Source organism: Periophthalmus magnuspinnatus, chromosome 11 (assembly GCF_009829125.3).
Source record: "Periophthalmus magnuspinnatus isolate fPerMag1 chromosome 11, fPerMag1.2.pri, whole genome shotgun sequence".
Classification (NCBI taxonomy): Eukaryota; Metazoa; Chordata; class Actinopteri; order Gobiiformes; family Gobiidae; genus Periophthalmus; species Periophthalmus magnuspinnatus.
In genome coordinates this window covers 3,043,977-3,058,332 of record NC_047136.2, presented here as the reverse complement: position 1 = coordinate 3,058,332, position 14,356 = coordinate 3,043,977, and the positions used below count along the sequence as shown (strand labels likewise).

Here is a 14,356-nt window from a genome sequence, read left to right as displayed (position 1 = left end):
GCACCTTACGGCTAGCATCTTACGGCTAGCACCTTACGGCTAGCACCTTACGGCTAGCACCTTACGGCTAGCACCTTACGGCAAGGACCTTACGGCTAGTACCTTACGGCTAGCATCTTACGGCTAGGACCTTACGGCTAGGACCTCACGGCTAGCACCTTACGGCAAGGACCTTACGGCAAGGACCTTACGGCTAGTACCTTACGACCTTACGACGGACCTTTATCGCTAGCACCTGTATCGCTAGCACCTGTATCGCTAGCACCTGTATCGCTAGCACCTGTATCGCTAGCACCTGTATCGCTAGCACCTGTATCGCTAGCACCTGTATCGCTAGCACCTTTGCCTCCAACGCTTTTACCGCTAGCTTCTTTATCGCTAGCACCTTCACTTTTCTTGCTTACACACACATGGATACATTTTAATGGGGCAGATTTTATCCTTAACATGATTTGCCATAGGTTTAAAGCCAGATGCCCTTCCTGACACAACTTAATTTGTGGTATAAGTATATTTTGGTTTATTCTAACTGTATTTGAGCCTCTCCTTAAATAAACAGCCCTAACTCTGCCGTCGTCTTTAAATAATCGTCATCGTTTCCTCCTCTTGTAACCAGGACACACAGGTGTATTTGAGCGGGGCCGTGTTAAGTAATTACGTTAGTGTTAAGTAATGAGACGTTGCTGTTGTTTAGGCAGACGTGATCGTAGACAGCAGCTCGTGGGCGGGGGGGGGGCCGGATGGAGAGCGAAGAAACCCAATCCCGCCGAGCCGACAGGTGGGAGAGCGGCGACGTCCACCCTCGACCCTGGAGTCACAGCTTTGAAACCGACGCAGGAAAATAACACAAAAAGTTAAAGCCAAAGTGAGCTCCTCCTGTCGAGAGAGCGTCAAAACACTGTGTCTGCTGCCGTCGCCATGGAGACGCGACTGCCCATGGCTTTGTTTTCAGTCAGGAACATTTCAGTTTAAGGAGTAGAGACAGTTTTCTTGCAGATGAGCGTCTTAAGTGATGATGTGGTGGCAGTTATGTGTACTAGAATCCAGAGGTGGAAGTACTGCATTTTGTTAAGTAAAAGTACAGACAATGGAGCAAAAAGTACTCGAGTAAAAGTGCCATATGAAAAAAAAATAAGTAAAAGTATTAAATTACCTGTTTAAAAATGCGATTAAAGCGTAAAAAAGGGTAATTTGCGTAGTTTTTGAGTCTTATAAAGCGTCAGATGTAGTGATTTTGATAAAGATTTGAGCTGAATTTTGTTCAACAGAAACGATGGAAGTCATATTTTTTTTCTGTTTTTGTTTATTTTTGTTTTTTCAAATTACAAACGTGATAAAAATAAACTCTCAGACTTTTCAGCAGGTCTCAAACTATAATGAAACATACTTTTACTTTTCGGCCATGTTCAAAAATGTAGTGGAGTAGAAAGTAAAAAGTATCCACGTTTACTTAAGTACAAATACCTAAATTGTTTACTGAAGTACAGTACTTCTACTTTTACTAAGTTTGAGTTCTGTCCTATTTATTTTAAGCATAAACATAACAAAGTGCTTCAGATATTCATCATTAAAATGTAGTTTTCGTTTATATTCAGACACATTTTGATGAGTACAGTCAGTCTCATAGGTTTTATTTTTCCTTTTCTTGCAGCGTCTGAATAGGAAAAAATCTTTAATTTCAAGAAAACCATTTGGAATCTCTCCTGCTGTTCAGTCGCATAAAAATAAGGCGTTTTATGTGTAAAAACAGCCAAAACGGACCATTTTTGGGAGATTCAAAACAGAAACATGAACAGAGCCAGGTTTAAATGTCTTGCTTCTTCTTTTTTTGTCGTATTAGACACTTAAAAAAAAAAAAACGGAGATGATTTTGGATCTTATTTAGTTTTTGAGTAACTGAAAATTTGTCCCAAAAAAAAATCAAATTTTGCCTCAATTTTTTGGTTAAAACTTGAATAAATCAGACTTAGAATTAGAAATAAAAAAATCCTTCTGTACGTTTCATCTAAATCTTGTTAAATACGACGTTGTAAAGTTTGGTGTGTGTCGGTGCTACTTTAAGAGCTGATTTTTATGTTTATGTGGAGGAAATGTATTTGGAGAGAATGACCTTTGAACCTTCAGTGTCTCATATATCTCTATGGAGGCAGGTGGACTAAATGAAATATTAAAACATGTTTCAGAGACCAAAAAACAAATAAATTTAAAAGAATGAGTTACGTCTGTAGTGTCTAACCTTAAGTTCAGTAGTTTTTGTTTTGTTTTTTTTACCGTGTTCGTCCCGTCCTTTAAAACTGCTCTTATTTGAGCCTCTTTTGTCTGGATTTATTTCAGTTAATTCCATTAGTTTACTCAGCGGACCTGTAAATAACCCAGTGTAATACAAGCAAAACATTTATCATGAAACCAATTACTCAATCAAACAATTAGGAGAGCACACACAATACGAGCACACACACACACACACACAATACGAGCACACACACACACACACCCCATACGAGCACACACACACACACAATATGAGCACACACACACACACTATACGAGGCCACACACAAAAAGTGACCGAGGGCCCAGAGATTTAACAGGACAGACTTCAATGGAGGCAGCTGCTGCGGCCGAGAGGTGGACGACAGCCAAAGACACACAAACACACACACAAACACACACACAAACACACACAAACACACATATATACACAAATATACACAGACACACACATATACACAAATACACACAGCTGGGACGGACGCACACAAACACACACAAACACACACATATACACAAATACACACATATACACAAATACACACACAAACAGACACACAAACACACCCCAACACACACAAACACACATATATACACATATACACACAGACACACAGCTGGGACCGACGCACACAAACACACACATATACACAAAGACACACAGCTGGGACGGACGCACACAAACACACACATATACACAAATACACACAGGTGGGACGGACGCACACAAACACACACATATACACGAATACACACAGCTGGGACGGACGCACACAAACACACACAAACACACACATATACACGAATACACACAGCTGGGACGGACGCACACAAAGACACACATATACACAAATGTACACAAACACACACATATACACAAATACACACACATATACACAAATACACACAGCTGGGACGGACGCACACACACACATATACACAAATACACACAAACACACACATATACACGAATACACACAGCTGGGACGGACGCACACAAACACACACAGATGCTAACCCTCTCTCACACACACACACATACACCCCCCCCCACCCCGATGCTAACCCTCACACACACACACAGACACACCCCCACCCCCCCCCCCCCCCCCACACACACACACACCCACACACTAACCCTCTCACACACACAGACACACACACTAACCCTCTCACACACACAGACACACACACTAACCCTCTCACACACACAGACACACACACTAACCCTCTCACACACCAAACACACGGCACACGCAGAACTCGACAACAGGTGGACTCAGTTTCACCGCACACACTCGGGGCTCGGCAGCTGTCGGCCGATACGTGGGGCTTTTCTTCGTGGCAAAACGATCTCCCCTTTGCGCCTGAAATGTATCCGCCTCCTCTACGGGCGCGCGTGTGTGTGTGAGCCGCCCACCCGCCGCTTTGTCTCCGGAGCCGCTCTTTTCTCATCGGCCCACATTCGTTTGAGTGGATTTACAGAGTTGGATTTCACGACAGGAAAACGTCTTCATTCAACATCTGGTGGTTTAGTGTCGCGCTCTCTACTCCGCCTGTGGGAGGAGCCAAAAACTGAAAGATAAGCGCACAAAGGGATCGCTCGCAAAGTGAATTAAAACACCTTTATAAAGACGACGTGTGCGTCCGCTCGAGGTGCACCAACCACCTGCCCGGTATTGTCCGACTCGCATAATAAGTGTTCCCCCGTGGAGCGTTAAACAGAATCGAGAGCCGCACCAGCGTAACCCGATTCTTTGATTAACACCGGTCTTTACGATCATACACGCAACGTTTTAGCGAGGGAGTCACACGCAGGTCAGCACGAGCACACGGATTATCAACGTAACGCCAACGGTTGTGATAAAAAGTGTCGACAATAATCAATAATCCTGGGATATTTGTTGAATTTTGATGAAGATAAACACCGTTAAATCACCTGAATGTGCAGAAAAACACGACTTTTCCACAGGGGAGTTGACAAAAGGGACAATGGGGGCTGTTGTCCGGGGCCACAGGGTCTTAGGGGGCCCAGAATCGGACCATCTTTCTATTAATTTGTATTACAGGGGGCCCACGTGAGGCTTATTGCCCCGGGTCTCCGAATTTCAGTTGACGGCCCTGCTCATCTGTAATATTCTCTGTTAAAGTTATAATTGTTCATATTTATAATAACTTTAATCATTATCGTGATGTAATTGTGGCCATGATGATCGTCACACTAAATTTCAGTATCGTTCCGTGTCTAGGTTCCATTTTACGCTATTTTCTGATCTGTTCTAATGTTTTCTCATCACAAACAGACCTGGAGTTGTGTTTTGTTTCATTCACACAACCTCACAAGAGTAAATTTTGTGTAGTATAGGAACGTGAGAGCGCTCGGTGGACGATCTTCGGGCGACGGCGGCTCAGATGGTAGCGCGTTCGCCCACCGATCCGAAGGTTGACGGTTGAAATCCACCATCATCTGCAAATGGGAGTCTGGTTCTTTGACGTCAAGCGCTTTGAAAGCCTCGAAGATGGAAAAGCTCGGTATAAAAAAGTGACCGTTTACATTTTCCCATCATCATATCCAACCGATAACTGTTTCAGCCTCTTGTCTACTCACTTTTCCTGGACTGTATTGAGTAAAGGATATTAAAATATTTATGGTATTTTTAAATAAATGGGGAAAAGAACTGTCTTCCCTTTCAGTTCCCACCTTCGCTTTATGAAATATCCACGTTTAAAAGTCCTTAACTGGCCCTTGTTTGCCGGCTCCGCACATCACAGTCGAATGATTAAGCCGTAACCGAACTGGCAAAACATACTTTAAAGGTTAACGTTGTGTTTTGACGACAGGATCTTGATTTGCACTCTTCTTCTATGGTTTATTTCGTTTTTCTATAGGCGTGGCATTGTCCCCGGGTCGAGCGTATACAGACAGAGAGGGCAGAGCCGAGGCCGGGGCTGGCAGACTGCTGACCGGGGCAAAATAAAACCCGACCGGGGGTGAGGTTGGAGCGAAGGGGGAGGGGTGGGGGTGAACGACAGAGCAAGAATGATGTCCAGAGGGAGGAGAGGGAGAGAAGAGAAAGGGAGAGTAGAGAGAGAGAGAGAGAGACATTATTGAGCCAGTGTGAGTCAGCAGGTTGACAGGGCTTTGGGGTGCGGCTCCAGCACATCACCGCTCTGTTATATTTTCCACTTTGTGCTCCACCACCGCTCCAATCACTGCTACAGCGGGACCTCGGCTAATGTTCTGCACTGACGTTACATTCAGCTGCCATTATCTGGTTCAGGTTTTGCGTTATTTGCGATTTAAAAAAACGGCAAACAAGACAAAAACGCAGTGTTGTTAGGGCGTGAGTGTCGTCTTAGCTTTCAGAAAATCAAATAAATGATAAGACTTGCAAAAGAAATTGATAAAAAAATAAACAAATCATGACAGGAGATTATAATTTTGCTCTAAGTCGAATAGTAAACGTATAAATTGATTATGTTGCGTCCAGGGGAAGCATTAAACTTACTATTCTACTTTCTTTTTAGCACGTCAACGCTTCTATTTGCGACGTTCGAAATGGAACTTACTGAAACAAAAGCTCTGGAGACGCAGTGTCTCATTTTCAAGAGGAAATATGGCACAGCTCCAGATCAATGAAAAGAGGTGTGCTGCTAAGAAGTAGTTCGATTGGCAAAATGTAACGCTGATATTCCTCCACGGTCGTTATGGCTCTATATTTATCCTCGAGTTAAATTTCTAAAGACGCTGATGTAACCGAACGTCTGCTGGAAGTTTTCCTCCATGTGTTGTGCTCGTGTTTGTGTACAGGGCCAGGTGATGGAGTGCCACCCGTGTACAGTTTGGACGTGAGTGATGCGTCGCGGTGGGAGGAGTCTGTGCTGACCCCTGCACTGCAGATACTGGCCTCGCTCTGTAAGGTGGGGGCCCAGTGCCACTCCTGTCTCCTGTTTCCTGTTCAGTCTTTTCCAGCTTGGATTGAGTTTCTGTGTAGTTTCACCATCTACTTATCATAACCGTCAGGGAGTTTAGAGTGTTTAGAGATAGGACGATATAGGTTTTTCTTTCCGATACCGATACCGTTTGTTTAGAATTCTGAGACTCACCGATGGCTGAGAAGATCTGCTGATATTTTTGTTCCAATACATGGGTTTGATTTTGATTTATTTTCCCTAAGTTATGTAATTTAAATTTACAACACACTCTTCCCAAGCCCTTTTTTTTAAGCACAAACATTTAACAGAGCTGTGTAGTCACGTTTTGCACATTTCTCTTCGTATTAAAGTGTTAATTTAAAGCTTTGTGTGTAATTTTTAGGCAAAATATCGACCTGTGCTGGAGATTTAAAGTCGATAACAGATACACTAAAAATACCGGCCTATCTCTAGTTATGTTTTGTTTCTTTCACACATGTTTAACACACAAATCCTGCATATTTAGACTGAGTTCTTCTTCTTCTCAAACTGAAAACACTCTGTTCCACCTTGTGATGTCATCATGTGGTGATACAGGAAGTGCTCCGCTGTGTTTTTAACCTCCATGCACCTTCACTAGAATCATTTGGATAATTTCAGCTCTGGAATTGCCGATCTACTACTGAACTAAAGGTAAAAAATCAGCTGTTAACTTGAAAACTAAAGCTTCATGACATCACAAGGTGGAACAGAGCGTTTTGAGCTTTGGAGATGTAGACTGTTAGGGAAATAATGAGTTTTGGAGTTGTAAAGAGATACCGGAGACTCTGGATGTCTGGGTCCCTTTGACTTAACTATACTCAACACCTGGACGTTAGTATTTTCCATTCAAACCTGACTACGCTTCCACTAAAGGAGTTTTAAATAGGAGCTAAGAAGGACAGTATGGAGACAAGATGGCCGAGATAGCGTGAGAAGAGCTAGCATACCGCTTCTGTGAGACGAGTTGACCAAGGAAACCGATGAGAAGGACAAACTACGTAACCGCTGGATGACGACAGAGCTAACCACAAAGAAATGTCAACAATGAGCTGGAGGTGTCCTTGCTAATGCTAATGTTTCAACACGCAGGGGGAGGAGCCCGCTGTTTCACCTCTGAGACTGGAGGGCGCAGAGTCGAGGAACAAGCGCAGCCGACACACCTGTGATCTCTGCGACAAAGTCATTATTGGAGATCTGGAGTGGACGGGTGAGACAGACACACTGGGACTTGTATTTTACGAGCTGATGGGGTCAAAGGTCATCACTGCTCCCCATAGTTTCATTTTTTTAAATAAATCCACAGCTGCGTGGCGACAGATTAGAAGTCGCAGTGTCTCTTGTGCTGCAACTAGTGAGATATTTTGCTGAAGTAAATATAGATAATAAACTATAATATTAAAACTAATCTATGCCACCAACACAAAACTGAAAAGCACATTTAAACCACTAAAACTATTCTGACTATTTGGGTTAAGTGTCTTGCCCAAGAACACAACAGCAGTATTCATTTGTGGGAGCTGGAATTGCACCGCCAACCTGTGGGTCAGTGGATCTGACCACGCAACCCACGATGTTTTATGTTAAGAGTGTTTGTCTACTGATCTGAAGGTTGGCAGTTCGAATCCTACTCTACCAGCTGAGCTACTGTCTCTCCCTACTGTCATTCCCTACTGTCGTTCCCTACTTTTGTTCCCTACTTTTGTTCCCTACTGTCGCCCCCTATTGTCGTTCCCTACTTTTGTTCCCTACTTTTGTTCCCTACTGTCTCTCCCTACTATCTTTCCCTACTGTCGTTTCTTACCGTCGTTCCCTACTTTTGTTCCCTACTGTTGCCCCCTATTGTCGTTCTCTACTGTCTCTCCCTACGGTCTCTCCCTACGGTCTCTCCCTACGGTCTCTCCCTACTGTCGTTTCCTACTGTCGTTCCCTACTGTCGTTCCCTACTGTCGTTTCCTACTGTCTCTCCCTACTGTCGTTCCCTACTGTCGTTCCCTACTTTTGCTCTCTACTGTCGCCCCCTATTGTCATTCCCTACTTTCGTTCCCTACTGTCGCTCCTTACTATCATTGTCTACTGTTGCCCCCTACTATCGTTCCGTACTATCGTTCCGTACTATCGTTCCGTACTATCGTCCCCTACTGTCGTTCCCTACTGTCGTTCCCTACTGTCGTTCCCTACTGTCGTTCCCTACTGTCGTTCCTTACGGTCGTTCTATACCATCGCCGCCTACTGGCTCAAATCTTATCACGTAGCCAAAAAAATAACCAAAAATGTTCCAGTTTGATTAGATTCTTTATTGTAACAGGAATGTCTCCAGCGCGGCCTAGGGACAATGAAGGTTTTCCTGTGTCCTTTTTTTTTTTTTTTTTCATTATTACCATGGAAATAAATCATAGTGCTAGTCGGGCGTGTACATGATCAAAGACTAGCGTGCTTCACTTTACTTCTGAAGTGATTCTCCAGATGTCCAGTTGAAGCTCCTGACCGTTGTGGATAAATCCCTCCCTAAACTCTCGCCCACGCTCACACCTAAATGTTTTTCTTTTGCAGCGCACCTCAAGTCCAAAAAACACTACTACCACGTGAAGAAGAAGAAGAGGAAGACTGAGGAGAGCGGCAACCAATCACAGAGCCCGGATGCCTCTCAGGACCCGCCTCTCGCTCCGTCCTGCAGTGAGCGTCTCCAGGAAACACATTGAGAGCAGCGTTTTGACGGCGTTTGGGGCAATTAGCAACACACGTGTCCTCTGGGGGCTTTACTCCAGGCCCAAGGAACGTTTCATTTGGAAGGACTGCGTTTGTATTCTTAAGGACGAATGTTTTCATTTTTGGAATTTTGTCACCTATTCATTGTTTGGAATGTTTGGGAATTTTGTACGTTTATTTACGATGGACAGTGAGAAGATGGTTATTTTTCTACATGTTCCCAGTGTCACGTCTTGGACTGCTCGACTTGCAAAGACGATTTTAAATTAATCATGATAAAATGAAAGACTGTCGCTTTGGAAAAATTTAAACCAGTATTTTTTTTTTAGTCCAGGGCTCGGCAATCCGCAGCTCTTTCGTCCTTACGCTGTGGCTCCGCGCCGTTTGGGAAAATAAATTATAAGTATTTAATTGAAGTGTATTTTATTTGTGTTAGTTCTTTTTTTATCGTAGTTCTAAATTGTAACATAACTGTAATCTTGAAATATTAAAATAAAGTTATATTTTATCATTTTACGTTGCTCAAAATAAGCGTCACACTCGTGGAAGCCGATATACAGTTCACCTTTCTCGGTTTCTCGTTTCGCCGATTTTTTTGGTGCAATTTTACATGTTTTTTTTACAGCATATGAGCGTGCGTTGTGTCCTGCGTCCTGATTGGCTGTTGGACTGTAGACCATTGTCCATCAGTCTCCTCCGTGCCGTGTCTCCTGTCCAGTACAGAATGTGTTCAGACAAATTTAGGTAAACGTTCGATCGACACAACAGCCGAGCGACGCCAGGACGAAGAGTCACAGTCAGAGGAACTGTGAAATACACGTGAGTCACTATTAATTATTTAAACAAGAGAGACATGAGAAAATGTTAACGCCTGTGTGAGAAAAGTGTATAAAGTGTGTGGTGAGGGGTTTTACAGCCCAAAACATATATAAAAACTGTAAAAAATCAAGACTTCCCATTCCGACACCGACATAAACATGAAGAAATCTGCTTTTGGAGTCCTTCAGATCCACAGACGTGCATGAGCAGCTATTCTCCACCATGAACTACGTTAAACACAAACAGCGCTCATGACTCACAGACGACAGCTACAGTCCTGCAGAAAGATGAACGTGACTTCGCACATCCGGAGGTTCAGGAGCAGATGTCCCTTTAACCAGGTAAAATAAACATTTATGCAGATATTTTGCACATACTATAATTGTTTATACAGAGCGTAAAGGTAAAAAAAAAAAAACAGTATACACAGTGTTATCTTAATCTTAAATGTCAAAGTATTTGCAGCTTCCAATGTTTTCTTTTACGTGAAAACCGGGTCCAAACGGCTTTTCAGGTGTTGGATGTTGTCGACTCCTGATCTAGACACACCTCCACAACAAGAGCTGAAGATTCGGAAAAACGCTGGTTGTCCTGCTCGCATTTTTTAAAACGTTAACTGGACAAAATGTAAATTAAAATGAGATAACTCCACCCTCTTACTCGCTGTAACAGTGAGGAGTGAGCTGATACTTTGCAGTGACGTCACGCTGGGGCTGTTCTGCCTGTATGCTCGTGGCGGAATGTTCAGCGGTTGCCATGGTGATGCAAAAACTACCAAAAAGTTTTAACACGGTCTGAAAAAAACACAAAACGGATTCAAACGGCACATTTTCAGAAGCGTGTGATCAATCCGTGCGTTCGTAGACCTGTTTAAGAGTTTGATTTTCAACAAAAAAAAGGTGAAAATCGAGAGAAAACAGTTTGGCTAATGCTAATGCTAGCTTGTGACTGTAATGTTACGTGAGAGTTACTTGTTTAACAGCACAAATCAGCTCAAATGTTGTCGTTCCAGCAAGTCAGATCTTCGGGGTCAGACTGTGTTCAAACAAAGCTCAGATTAAAGTCTTAACTTGAGTAACAGCTTCAGACAGAGCAGAGCCTCCAGTTAGCATCACACCCTGACAGAACGCTAATGAATGACATCACCCGCAAAGTATCAATAGAACGCTTTAGAAGACTATTTACTTTATTGACTTCACCTGTTTTTCGGAGCAAATGAGGGTTTTTTTTAATAAACAAAACCAAACGTGCCGCAGTGTTACGCCTGAGTGTTGAATATTCCCCCGTGAGTCACCGAGTCCCGAGCGTAGAGACATATTTCGCGCGACGCTGATCGGGTTACGGTTAGTCAGTTTGAACACCTTCCCTGCCAAGGTGCGCTAGCGGCCTGCTGCTGCCGCCGCCGTCTAACCTCTTACACAACCTCTGGCTCGTCTCCAGAGGTCTGTTAGCGCCGTCTTTGATTCGCGCTTTGATTCTGAATAACCGACCTTTTGTTAAGCGTCTGCGATCTGTGAAGCGGTCCACGGGCCAAGTTTTACCTCGCTGTGTCAGGAGGTTATCGTCACAGGTTGCGTTCACGTGTTCCCGCCGCTTGACCTCTCGCGCGTTGTTAAAACACACATTTGCAGGGCTATAACGAGGCTAAATGTGCGTGTATCTGTCCCACATTTGTGTTATTGTAAGTGGGTCAGGCGCGGCGCTTGCAGGGGGCTTACATACACTATGGGAGTCATGCTGATACCAAAGGTCACTGTGCAACTGGTGTCTGCCTTTTTGTTTTTCTTTCCTACTGTTATCCATTTTGTCAGAAAGTTTTGTATCATCGGGGGAGTTTTTACACGACCCGTATTATGTCATTTTCTGTTATAATGTCGTGTTTTTTTGTTTCATTCACACATGTTTAACGCACAAACCCTGCAAATTTAAGCTTGAGTTCTTCTTCTTCTTCTTCTCTCAAACTGAAAACTGTTCCAAATTGTGATGTCAGGAAGTGCTCCACTCTGTTTTTAAACTCCATACAGTCGGTCCCTCGTTCGTCATGGGGTTACGTTCTAAAAATAACCAGCAATAGTTGAAATCTGTGACGTATCAGCTTTATTTTTTACATTATTCTCTCTGTTTTTGTCTGTAAAACCCCTCACCACACACTTTATACACTTTTCTCACACAGGCGTTAACATTTTCTCACATTTCTCTCTCGTTTAAACTCTCTCAAAGTTCAAACCTTCGTAGGCGTCTTTGTCGGTGCAGAACGTTTCATCGACATTGTGGGTTTTGTCAGGGAGAAAACAAATTGCAAACGTACAGCACTTCAGAGTCACACTGAGATCCAACGTTTATGTAAATTTGTCTGAACACATTCTGTACTGGACAGGAGACACGGCACGGAGGAGACTGATGGACAATGGTCTACAGTCCAACAGCCAATCAGGACGCACGACACAATGGTCTACAGTCCAACAGCCAATCAGGACGCACGACACAATGCACGATCATACACTGGAAAAAAACATGTAAAATGGCAAAGAGCGAGACCGAGAAAGGCGAACCGCGATATAGTGAGGGACAACTGTACAACTTTGCTAGAATTATTTGAATTGCAGATCTCTAGGTCACATGTGTTAAACTCAAGGCCCGTGGGCAAAATGTGGCCCGCCAGTTCATGTTATGTGGCCCTCGACAAAGTAAATTAAAAGGTCTGACAGTTACACAGACATTTTTTCATATCTATGCGAATCCATATGCAATATTTGTAACGTGAATAAGTAGTAAATATAGAAAAAGTCGTTAAATTTATTTTACATTACATTTGGTTACATTTATCTTAGTTGCATCTGGTCCTTTGAGAGCGACCATTTTGACGACGGGGCCCTCTGTGAAAATGAATTCGACACACCTGCTCTAGGTAAAAGGAGCTGTTAGCTTGAAAAGTACCACTTCATGACATCACAAGGTGGGACAGAGCATTTTGAGCTTTGGAGATGTGGACAAACTAATCATAAAGTGCGACTCAAACATGTGTGAATGAAACAAAACACAACTCCAGGTCTGTTTTTGATGAGGAAAAAATGTTCTAACGCGTCTTAAAGCTTCATTTGGACGTTTAAATACTTGTTAGTTTACACAGTTCATGAGTCTTTGTGTGTTTTTTCGAGTCTCCGCCGGCAGCTCCAGGCGTCTCTGCTGAATCATTCCCCTTTAAAAGAAGAAAGGAGCTTGTACAAACGTATGACATAAGATTTGAGCTGTTGAACTGAGCGTCCTCCCTTCGCTCACAGAACTGGAGAACTAGGGCAGAGTCTGCGGTCACAAGGCTAATTAGTGATTTACACACACACACTGCCACAGGAGGAGCGTCTTTGAACACACACACACACACTGACGCACACACACACACAGGAAAGCGCACAGACACATACACACACAGGCACAGATACATATACAGACAGACAGACGCACACAGACACACACAAGAACACACACAGACGCACAGACACATATACAGATATAAACACACACATACATATACAGACACAAACACACATATACACACACACATATAGATATACAGACACACACAGATATACACAGACACAAATACACACATAACACACAGACACATATACACAAGCACACACACACAGACACATAACACACAGACACAAACACATATATACAGACACACACAGACAAACACACATATACACAGACACATACACACAAACACACACAGACACAAACACCTATATATACACACACAAATACATATACAGAGACACAAACACACACATATACACAGACACAAATACACCCCAACACACACATAACACACAGACACAAACACACCCCTACACACAAACACACACAGACACAAACACATAAAAGACACAAACAGACACAAACACATACACGTAACACTCATACACACACACACACAAAAACACACATAACAGACACAAACACACGCATAACACACAGACACAAACACACACGTACACACAAATATACACACAGACAGAAACACACATAAAAGACACAAACACACACATATACACACACAACACACACAGACACATACACGTAACACGTAACACTCATACACACACAGACACAAACACACACATAACACACAGACACAAACATATACACACACACACACACACTGTAAAACTGTCTCAAATATCTTCATGTTTATTTCCTCTCGTGATGAAATAACAAACTGTAACATCTTTTTATCGTGATAAGAAAAGTCGACCGTAATCACGAGAATCAACAATGAACACAAACACCATAACATCAGCAGAACGTGCAAACAAACGCAGCTTATTCACAATGTTCCCCGCTCGATCAGAGTCGTATTTCACCAACAAAGTCCAAGAATAACATGGAACTTACTCGTAACATTAAAATGATTCACATCCATAACATTTTGATAATCATCGTGATATAATCGTTAATCGACAATAACACATTTTGAAACACGACGATATTGAAAGTACTTATTAGATTTAAATAATCCAAGATAATCCTGGTAAAAGTTCTTAAATAGAGACATGAGCTGCAGCAATTAAACGGCAAAACGTAGCAGTAATTAGAGATA

At 42.8% G+C, this 14,356-nt stretch overlaps 1 protein-coding gene across 2 annotated transcripts in view; it reads left to right on the top strand.

Moving 5' to 3' along the window:
• Positions 1-9,243, top strand: part of trit1 (tRNA isopentenyltransferase 1) — a 52,384-nt gene extending 43,141 nt beyond the window's left edge. For both annotated transcript variants that reach the window (XM_033975795.2, XM_055225144.1), the window contains 3 exons: positions 6,083-6,192; positions 7,318-7,435; positions 8,779-9,243. In XM_033975795.2, the coding sequence (XP_033831686.1) occupies positions 6,083-6,192; positions 7,318-7,435; positions 8,779-8,927 (377 nt within the window). In that variant the 3' untranslated portion in view covers positions 8,928-9,243. The remainder of the gene's footprint in view (positions 1-6,082; positions 6,193-7,317; positions 7,436-8,778) is intronic.
• Positions 9,244-14,356: the final 5,113 nt, after the last annotated feature.